This window comes from Rhagoletis zephyria, unplaced genomic scaffold (genome assembly GCF_001687245.7).
Source record: "Rhagoletis zephyria isolate East Lansing unplaced genomic scaffold, Rhagoletis_zephyria_1.1 Rzeph_scaffold_00321, whole genome shotgun sequence".
NCBI classification, from domain to species: Eukaryota; Metazoa; Arthropoda; class Insecta; order Diptera; family Tephritidae; genus Rhagoletis; species Rhagoletis zephyria.
Genome location: NW_016157405.1, coordinates 34,197 through 45,661, shown reverse-complemented (window position 1 = coordinate 45,661; position 11,465 = coordinate 34,197). Strand labels below are relative to the sequence as shown.

At 38.1% G+C, this 11,465-nt stretch overlaps 1 protein-coding gene across 1 annotated transcript in view; it reads left to right on the top strand.

Moving 5' to 3' along the window:
- The first annotated feature begins 1,021 nt into the window (after positions 1-1,021).
- The window catches only part of Gmppa (GDP-mannose pyrophosphorylase A), a 21,730-nt gene continuing 11,286 nt past the window's right edge, over positions 1,022-11,465 (top strand). Inside the window, exons 1-6 of the mRNA XM_017610605.1 lie at positions 1,022-1,156; positions 1,215-1,413; positions 1,485-2,044; positions 2,102-2,238; positions 2,289-2,409; positions 2,474-2,617. Of these exons, the coding sequence (XP_017466094.1) occupies positions 1,117-1,156; positions 1,215-1,413; positions 1,485-2,044; positions 2,102-2,238; positions 2,289-2,409; positions 2,474-2,617 (1,201 nt within the window). The 5' untranslated portion in view covers positions 1,022-1,116. The remainder of the gene's footprint in view (positions 1,157-1,214; positions 1,414-1,484; positions 2,045-2,101; positions 2,239-2,288; positions 2,410-2,473; positions 2,618-11,465) is intronic.

Below are 11,465 nucleotides of genomic sequence, written 5' to 3'. Positions count from 1 at the left end.
TGATAAAATATGACTTCCACTTCGATNGACATACATTCATCATACATTTATTATGTGACATCTAGATATAACTGTCAAATAGCAAGAGCAACACTTGTTGCGCACGTGTCGAGCAGACAGTTCCTTTCTAGAATCGTTCTTTCCTTTTGTATATTTTATAGTTTAAATAAAGGAGTATACTAACTTTAAAGAAGCGTATCATTATTAAACACCCCAATGAAAACACTTGACAGTTATACCATGTTCTGACCGACAACGAAAACACTTTGAAAACGTGTTTTGGGATTGTGGGCTGAAGGCTGTTCACACCGGCTGTTAGCGTTTTCGTTGACATTTCTTACAACCTCTGATTACAGTTTTGCTAAACAAAAACATAACCAAAATGCTTTTCTTTCATTTTCTTTTCATTAGCAACCTCTTACTTTCAGTCTTATTTTACTTTTGCCAGCCAATTAACAATAAATCCGAAATGACGTATTAAAGATGATAAAATATGACTTCCACTTCGATAAATAATCGAAAAAAAAACTAGTAAAGACACCGATTGGAATGAGGAACGTGGGTTTTCAAGTAGTTTTCAGCGAAAACTGGTTTTCGTTTGACAGATTCTACATGGACGAAAACACAAGTTTTAAGTCGAAAACCAGTTTTAGCAACGAAAACATGTTTTCGATGTCGGTCAGAACATGGTATTATTCATAAACTCAAGGGGTTAAACTCGACTTAGGGCCGGTTACTCAATGTCTGGTTAACACTAATCTCCGGTTCAACATAGTTATCGGCGTTATCGACTCCCTGTTGTATGCATGGAGTCGAAGACGTCGATAATGATGTTTAACCGCAGATTAGTGTTAACCGGACATTGAGTAACCGGCCCTTAATATTTCAACGTGAACATAGTACTAACGGTTATTTTTTACTTGCATGTGTGGCCTTTACGTTATTGCGGTATTATAGAAAAATAAAAGATGGTCAAATATGGTTCTTTATAAATCGATAGTTCAGTCGATTATTTTGCAGGTCCAAAAGTGCATTTATAGTGTTTACTTCTCTAACAGGCGGAAAACAACACGTACTACTGATTCGAAGCCAACTTGGCAACATAAGTTCTTGGTAATGTTGAAAGCCGTAATCTTAGTAGGAGGACCTCAAAAAGGCATGGAATATATAGTTTACAGTTTGAACTGAGTTATATAATTATTTGACTTCATTAGGAACTCGTTTTCGCCCGCTTTCTTTAGACACACCTAAGCCTTTATTTCCAGTTGCCGGACGACCTATCATTCAGCATCACATAGAGGCATGTCTGCGTGTTCCAGAGCTAAAAGAAATTCTAATTATTGGCTATTATTCTCAACTTCAAATGGAGAACTTTGTCAGTGATATGCAAAATCTTTACAATATTAATATAAGGTACCTATAAGTTATAAAAATCTTCATAACATGCGCTTCGTTTCGTTACGTATCCTGATATTTTATTTTAGATATTTGCAAGAGTTTACTTCATTAGGCACTGCAGGCGGCATGTACCACTTTCGTGATCAAATACGTTCAGGAAATCCTCGTGCTTTTTTTGTACTAAATGGCGACGTATGCGCTGATTTCCCACTGCTAGATTTATATGCATTTCATAGACAGAGAGTCGATACGGCTTTGGTGACCATTATGAGCACTGAGGCAACACGACAACAATCGCTACATTATGGATGCCTGGTATTTGATCGTAATAGCGGTGTTGTATCGCATTATGTAGAGAAGCCTAGTTCATACGTGTCAACCTTTATTAATTGTGGTGTCTACGTGTGCTCCGTAGATATATTTTCTCATCTTGCTGATGTGTTTTATTCGAGGGGTCAGGAATATTTATGCCCGAGTATGACTAATGGAGGAGGTAACGGCAAAGATCAAGGACACATACAATGGGAGCAAGAGGTTTTGACGCCGCTTGCTGGTACTAATAGACTCTATGCAATGCCAGTGCCTAACTGGTGGTCACAATTAAAAACCGCCGGCTCTGCTATTTATGCAAATCGTCATTATTTAGGTATTAAATGTTTTTTTTTTATGCATGAAAAATTTATGTACAATGTATTAATTATAGAACTATACAAAAATACTCATCCGGAAAGGTTAGCCAATTTTGGAGTGAAACGTAATGAGTATGATTCTAATTTAATTTGTACAATATATCCGGACGTTTATGTACATCCGAGTGCTACAGTCCATCATAGTGCAACAGTGAGTTTATGTTCGCTATTGTGAAATAGTTTTAATCGCAAATTATCCAGCTTGGCCCAAATGTATCGATAGGACCGGGTGTGACCATCGGACCCGGCGTTCGAATTCGAGAATCAATAATACTTGAAAATGCAGTCATAAAGGATCATACACTAGTGTTGCATTCGATTGGTAAGAAAAAATTTTACACGATTGAATGGTACTCAATATACATTTATCATCTCAATTTTTGTAGTAGGTCGAGGGTCTACTATTGGACAGTGGTCACGAGTAGAAGGCACTCCGTCTGACCCTGATCCAAATAAGCCATTCGCTAAAATGGAAAACCCACCGCTTTTCAACAAGGAGGGCAAACTTAATCCTTCCATAACTATATTGGGTAAGTCTCTACTACATAGATATTGCATTGAATTTTAAACACACATAGCGATTGGAGATAATGATAGTTTTTTTTTGGGAATTCTTCAGTATTACTTTCGTACATAGCAAATACCTTGCATAAAAAGTATTTGAAACACAAATATACACTACTTTTCCGAAAAGTATTTAAATACAAAATATGTACGTATTTTGAAAAAAATTTTTAAGATACTTTTGTTTTGAAATCACATGCATTTATCAGTGATCTGCTACGAGTATTGAGCCAACACGTTGCAAAACAACCCAGGTAAGGCAAATATAAGCGAAGCCATTATATCGATTAGGGATGTGCCGGTTATCCGGTAGATATCCGGAATCCGGTATTTTTTCTGTTTATCGAAGATTCTATTTAAAAATCTATTTCAGATTATTTCTTTAATTTCTATACTCAAATTTAATAGTATCTAATTAGAATTGGAGTTAAAAATTTATATATTTTTCTTTATGAAAAGAAGCATTTCCGCATTACCGGTCAAGTTCTATTTTCAACATATTTGACCGATTTGTGGCGTGCGCATTGATGTTGTCAAACAAGGGAGCGGACCTACAGTTTTACGTCGACTCCGAACGGCGATTGTATTTTTATGAGAAGCTGTTTTCATGGCAGAAATACACTTGCCATTGCCTGCCGAGGGCGACCGCTATTAGAAAAACTTTTTTTTTTTATGTTGGGTTTAACCGGGCTTGAACCCAGGCTAATCGCTACACCACAGCGTACAGTGGTCAAATGGAATTTAATGTTGATAATTCACTGGAGTCTTTATTTCTCAACCAATTTGGTAATTTTCTTTTATTAAAAGCTTATAAAATTTGCAAGAAACTGATTGAGTCCGATTTTTGATGTTTTTTTTGTTTGTATTAAATTTTTTAGTGCGAAATGCAGAAAAAGTGGAATAAATTTGTAGCTGAATTCCCTAAATATATTGTATGTCAAAATATATTCGAAAGACTAAACTTAAACGTTTTCTAATCCTGCCCAGTTTACTAAGCCCCCATCCTCTTACGAATCGTCGACCAGAACTTCGTTATACCCATATTTACCAAATTTTTATAAACTCGCCTTATTTCATTTTACATAATTTGCACAAATATAAATAAATATATAATATGTATTTAGTTTGCCCGATTTGTAAACAAAGCTTCTCAGCGGTGAAAAATATACTATTGTAAACAACCTAAACGAGAGAAATTCGAAATAGCGCTATTTTTCATCTTCATCATACCAAATGAAAATTCGTTCGATCAACGCTTTCGACTTCAGTCGAAGATCGAATGCATCTCATAATAGGGGCCTATATTTTCGAATTATTTAGTTCACCATCTACCCAGTTTTTAGATTTATTGGTGTCAGAAAAGAAAACGAGTTTTAAAACGTGTGTCAAAAAATATGGCAACAATGAAGCCTTACGGGGCGATTCGGGAACGAAACAATATGTAACCACGCAGTTCGATTTTCATCACACATCACGCATTCCCAAGACAGCCGGTTCCACGTACCTGATTGACTCGGGTTTTACCAATGCAACTCATGCCTTGGCTGGTGTCACTTCCGCCTATGCTCCGGTCTACGCACCACGCGCGAATGGACTGCGAACTACAGTGCCCCATTCTGTAGAGCACCGCTGACACAGACAACAGCGCCCTCATTGCAGGCACCTACCAACAGGCAGCAACAGCAAGCGCCTCAGATGCAACAGGCCCAAGGTAGACCACACTCCTCCCTCACCCCCCGTATCGCGACTAGCCTCCCAAGGCATACGAAACTCCTACAACTCAATTGCAACGGACTACAGAGTAAGATTGAGCAGATAGCAGTCTTTATGGGTCGGCATGGCATATTGATAGCTGCGGTCCAAGAAACGAAGTTGCACAGCAACTCAACTCTATTGGGTTGCGCCGCCTACAATGTGCTCCGTAAAGATCGCGAGATAACGGTGGCGGACTAGCGTTCATCCTACACCACACAGTGCAGTATCGGCTTATCGAAGAAGACATCGACCCGAGGGACCACCCTAGAATGTCAGGGCATAGCTGTTCGGTCAGGCGGTGTCGAGCTCGAAATATTCAACGCCTATATACCCCCTGTCACCTGCTGCCCGGCAGGATATCACCCTGACATAGGTGCGCTACTCAGAGTGAAAACCGGATATCGAATCGCGAGATAACGGTGGCGGACTAGCGTTCCTCCTACACCACACGGTGCAGTATCGGCTTACCGAAGAAGACATCGACCCGAGGGACACCACACTAGAATGTCAGGGCATAGCTGTCCGGTCAGGCGATGTCGAACTCGAAATATTCAACGTCTATATACCCCCTGTCACCTGCTGCCCGGCAGGATATCACCCTGACATAGGTGCGCTACTCAGAGTGAAAACCGAATGGTAGTAGGTGACTTCAACGCGCACCACGATCTCTGGCATTCAAGCCTGCCCAATGATCGTAGGGGAAACCTTTTGGCTGAGCAGATAGACGATTCGACATTCTGCACCATGAACGACGACGGCCCCACCAGGATTATGGGTAGTCACTGCCGCAGCGGCTCGCTTCATCCCGTCCGGACGTATCGCGGAAGTCCGCCCAAATTTCCCGGCCGAAGCAGCTGTACTGGCAAATGAGCGTGACCACCTACGCCAGGTCGACCCCGGGGACCCTCGTCTGACGGACCTTAATTTGGTGATTCGGCAACTGGTAAATCAGCATAAGCGGAAAAAGTGGGAGGAGCACTTGAAGGCCTGTAACTTAACATCTGGTGTGAGTAAGCTCTGGTCAACCGTGAGGTCCCTGTCTAACCCAACGAAGCGTGATGACAGAGCGGAAGACCGAAGAAATGCGCAGCCTACTTTAGAAGGCAATTCACACTGCATCCTTCGGTAGACAGGGCCAAACGTCGAGTGACCAGGAGGCTGCACAAGCTGCCAAAAAACAGTGCACCACTTGTTTTCACCAGCTGTGAAGTGAAGGGGGCCATCGGGAAGCCGAAAGCCTCCAAAGCCATTGGACCCGACGGAATCTGTATGCTGATGCTAAAACATTTAGGGCCTAAGGGAGTAGCTTACCTAACGGAGGTCCTCAACCTGTCTATGGCCACTCTCATCATTCCTGATGTGTGGAAATCAGGGAGAGTGGACCCGCTGCTGAAACCGGGGAACCCCGTCAACAAAGGAGACTCTTATCGCCCGATAACGCTCCTTTCCCCGGTCGCTAAGACACTTGAGGCCCTACTACTCCCATACTTCACCTTCCACCTGACCCCAGCGAAGCACCAGCACGGATTCCGTAAAGTGCACAGCACAACAACAGCACTTAACGCTATAAACACCCAAATAACTCGAGGCTTAAATCGAAACCGCCCCTGTGAGAGAACGGTCCTAGTAGCGCTGGACTTGTCAAAGGCGTTTGACACCGTCTGGCATTCCACGCTACTAGAAGACATCGAGGCCTCCTCACTCCCACAGGGACTGATGCGATGGTCGGCGAATTATATAAGTGGTCGACAGTAATCTTCCGAGATCAAACCTCGAAACCAAGAAGGATTAAACAAGGGGTTCCACAAGGTGGTGTTCTCTCCCCCTTACTATTTAACTTCTACATCTCGAAGCTTCCTCAACCACCTGAGGGAGTTTCCCTGATCTCATACGCTGACGATTGCTCGAATTTGGCATCCGGGTATGGAATTGATGAGCTCTGGTCAAAAGTAAACGACTATCTCTCCAGCCTTTCTCGCTTCTTCACTGCAAGGAGCCTAACACCCTTCCCAACGAAATCAACGGCGACCCTCTTCACCACCTGGACGAAGGAGGTCAGGCTAGAATTAGGTATACACGTCGATGGCACACCAATACCGACTGTAAACAACCCGAAAATTTTAGGGGTCACCTTCGATAGCCTGCTCTCCNTTTTAATGTAGGATTATATCAACGGTGGGAAAACACGGCTCTTTGAGCTAAATGCGGCTCTTTGCTTAGCAAAGTGCGGCTCTTTTTACATTCTCTTTGCTTAGAACATTTTGGCTCTTTACTTTTTAAAATACATATTTCTTTGCTGGACATTCTTTTCCATTGTTTTGGTTTTTTATTTTATTCTTTTTTTATACACATACGCAAATTGAGATCGGAACAATAGGTCCATTCAATATAAATAAATTGGTACGAATTGTTACTAGTACTTGCAAGTTTTTACTGGAAATGCATTCAATAACCCAAAACAACCCGAGAGAGCTGCAAATTCTTGCAAGTAAAAATTTTACTAGCAGGAATTTGCAGGAGTTAAAAAGTAAGGTTATGTTTCAAATTCAAATGTAAACAAACTGTTTAAGAGGATGATTTCATGAAACATAATTAGTGAAATGAAAATATGGATGAAAAACTTAAATCTATTGTATTTTTTTTAATGTTATGATGATGGGAACTATTCCCAACTAAAAAGAAAATCGCGCGCCAAAACTTAACCGTCAAAAAGTGTCAAAATGGCTTAAGTTGCAAGTTTTTACTAGTCTTGCGTTCAATAACATTTTCTGAAAATTTTCTCTTGCTCTCAATTTTACTCTCTATTTTTCTTTTATGCTCTCGCTGCTTTTTAAAAAAGATCTGCCAATTTGAAATTATTTAAATGTACTTCATAAACCATTTTTTATGTAACATCCGAAATTATCCGAAATACTCCTTTTTAAGAAAAGCGAAGAGTTGGAGCTTTTGGAATTAAAAGAAGATAGGGCACTGGAAATTCATCATAAAGCTTTGCCATTGCTTGAATTCCGGCAACAACCTGATAATTATTGAAAGTTATAAAAACTATCAGCTTTTTGTGTTCGCGTATGCTAAAAACTTGCAAAGTAGGGGGAATTGAGAGAGCAAAATGACATTTCATTTTAAGGGAAAGCTGCTAGTTTCTGCTGGAAAAATTTTTGCCAACAGCAAGTTACCAACAAAAAAAACAGCTGGTTGGAATTTACGCAAATACCTAAATTGAATTTGATGGTTTGGAGGTTAAAATAGTAAAATGCGACTAATTAAATTTGTAAAAAGTAAGTAGAAGAAGTATTCGTTTAGTCAGAGAACTGTGTCAGGATAAGACTTCGGGATTTGTTTTCTTATGTTTTCAATTTTATACATTTGAATGTAAACAAAATTTCTTTCTGCTGTTCGTCTAACTTGCAAGTTTCTGTAAATTTTCTGTTCGCGTACTATTCGGAATATTTTTCTCTTGTGAGAGAACAGATGACATTCCGCCGGAATTTTGCTGTTGGACATTTTTTACTGGAGATTTTAAACGAACGTACCTATGGAGTAACCAACATTTAACAGAACTGTTACGAACGGCTTTAAATGACGTAAAACCAGATTTTGAATATTTGGCCAAAGGGATCTTTTGCATTTTCTTTAATATCTATCTTACGTACATTAGAATAATAATAAAATTAATGTTTTTCATTTCTAATAATAACTTTAGGCTCATTCCACGGTAATCGATACCGAATAAAACGAAAATAAACTTAAGAATTTGACTGTATTATTTCTAGTAAGTAAGAGTAAATACATCTAACTTTAAAAACTGAAAGCCAAAATTCAGTGGTTGCATTTATATGGGGAGAGAGGCCCAAAATTCTTTTAATGGACATATCGGGATAAAATTTTTACCCCAAGGTCTGCTAAGAGTAAAAACTGTAATATGTAAAAGTGGGTGGGGTTGGACACGCCCACATACAGTCATGTGAAAAATAATAGGGACACGACATTGTGACCAGTTTCGGCTATTTTTTGTTTGTTTAATGTTTATTATTTTTTATAAAAATACAACTCACTATCTAACAAAAACCATATATGTCCAAATTTCAAACTTTGTAAAAAAAATAGGAAAATTCAACAAAATTTTAAAACAACCCCAAACTTTTTAATAAGAAATTTTAGAAAAAATCTAGGTGTGCAGTTTTATAGCCCATTAAATTCTAGCTTAAGAAATTGCAAGTTTGAAGTGGCTAAAAATTCGCGTGATTGTTGATCGTTTTTTTTGCGGATGGTGTTATTATTTGCTTCCATACAAAGAACAATTGTCAAACATACTTTGAATGGGAAAATATGCGTGACACCGCCAGGAAAAAAATTATCAAAAATTAAAGCGATTTCTTAGCCACTTGAAACTTGCACTTTCTTGAGCTAGAATTCAGTGGGCTATAAAAAAGCATACTTATCTTTTTTCTAAAAGTTNGTTAGATAGTGAGGTGTATTTTTATAAAAACAAGTAATTTTTAGCAAAAAAAAACCGACTTCAACTCTCATATAAAAAAAAAATATATATACACTGAGGAGCAAAACCGGAGCAGTAATACATAATGTGAATTTTCTTGCAATTAATACAAGCAGATAAAGAAGAAAATTGCAAAAAAACGTAGCAACTAGATTGTTCCAGTTTTGCACCCGATATGAAAATTGTACCATTTGCTTGACTTTTAATAAATTGGCCATAACCAATTTGAATATTTTAGCTTTTATGGTCATCTTGGGGTACTTTCGCACAGGTTTTAGACGAACTCTGTTGCGAACGCGCACCGGTTTTCCTCAACGCCATGCCCAAGGTCTTGCATGCGATTGGGCGAATTTTCGCAATTCAACAGTGGCATTTTCAAATAATTCCATAAGTTTTCTGTTGAATCATATCTGGGCTTTACGCAGGTCACTCCATGATTATAAAAACTTGGGATTTATACCAATTTGGTCTCAGTTTCGGAGGATGTTTCTGATCATTGTCCTGTTAAAAATGNGATTGTTGATCGTTTTTTTTGCGGATGGTGTTATTATTTGCTTCCATACAAAGAACAATTGTCAAACATACTTTGAATGGGAAAATATGCGTGACACCGCCAGGAAAAAAATTATCAAAAATTAAAGCGATTTCTTAGCCACTTGAAACTTGCACTTTCTTGAGCTAGAATTCAGTGGGCTATAAAAAAGCATACTTATCTTTTTTCTAAAAGTTGTTATTTAAAAAGTTTGGTGTTTTAAAATTTTGTTGAATTTTTCTATTTTTTTACAAAGTTTGAAATTTGGACATATATGGTTTTTGTTAGATAGTGAGGTGTATTTTTATAAAAACAAGTAATTTTTAGCAAAAAAAAACCGACTTCAACTCTCATATAAAAAAAAAATATATATACACTGAGGAGCAAAACCGGAGCAGTAATACATAATGTGAATTTTCTTGCAATTAATACAAGCAGATAAAGAAGAAAATTGCAAAAAAACGTAGCAACTAGATTGTTCCAGTTTTGCACCCGATATGAAAATTGTACCATTTGCTTGACTTTTAATAAATTGGCCATAACCAATTTGAATATTTTAGCTTTTATGGTCATCTTGGGGTACTTTCGCACAGGTTTTAGACGAACTCTGTTGCGAACGCGCACCGGTTTTCCTCAACGCCATGCCCAAGGTCTTGCATGCGATTGGGCGAATTTTCGCAATTCAACAGTGGCATTTTCAAATAATTCCATAAGTTTTCTGTTGAATCATATCTGGGCTTTACGCAGGTCACTCCATAATTATAAAAACTTGGGATTTATACCAATTTGGTCTCAGTTTCGGAGGATGTTTCTGATCATTGTCCTGTTAAAAATGATAAAAGCCTGCGAAAAATATCCTCAGAAATTGCCAAATTCTTTGAAAATGCTCATTTGTTGTCACTTTTATTTTTACCATCGATGTTACCACAGTTCTTACTACCTAAGGCGTAACACGGCCCTACATCATTAAATGTACACATACAAACCTAGTAGTTTAAATGTTTTGGGAAGTTAGGCGTATCTCTGATGCAGGTGCACAGCACTTGAACCAATATTTCAACTGAAAACGTTTAATTTTATCCTCAGAGTNCGATTTCTTAGCCACTTGAAACTTGCACTTTCTTGAGCTAGAATTCAGTGGGCTATAAAACTGCATACTTATCTTTTTTCTAAAAGTTGTTATTTAAAAAGTTTGGTGTTTTAAAATTTTGTTGAATTTTTCTATTTTTTTACAAAGTTTGAAATTTGGACATATATGGTTTTTGTTAGATAGTGAGGTGTATTTTTATAAAAACAAGTAATTTTTAGCAAAAAAAAACCGACTTCAACTCTCATATAAAAAAAAAATATATATACACTGAGGAGCAAAACCGGAGCAGTAATACATAATGTGAATTTTCTTGCAATTAATACAAGCAGATAAAGAAGAAAATTGCAAAAAAACGTAGCAACTAGATTGTTCCAGTTTTGCACCCGATATGAAAATTGTACCATTTGCTTGACTTTTAATAAATTGGCCATAACCAATTTGAATATTTTAGCTTTTATGGTCATCTTGGGGTACTTTCGCACAGGTTTTAGACGAACTCTGTTGCGAACGCGCACCGGTTTTCCTCAACGCCATGCCCAAGGTCTTGCATGCGATTGGGCGAATTTTCGCAATTCAACAGTGGCATTTTCAAATAATTCCATAAGTTTTCTGTTGAATCATATCTGGGCTTTACGCAGGTCACTCCATAATTATAAAAACTTGGGATTTATACCAATTTGGTCTCAGTTTCGGAGGATGTTTCTGATCATTGTCCTGTTAAAAATGATAAAAGCCNGTAGTTTAAATGTTTTGGGAAGTTAGGCGTATCTCTGATGCAGGTGCACAGCACTTGAACCAATATTTCAACTGAAAACGTTTAATTTTATCCTCAGAGTCAAAAAATTAAGGGCCGCGCCCTAATCAGTAGTAAATTTTGGTGGAATAGTGGCCGTTTATGAAGAACTTGTAAATTCCCGCTTCAAAATAATACCAATCCAA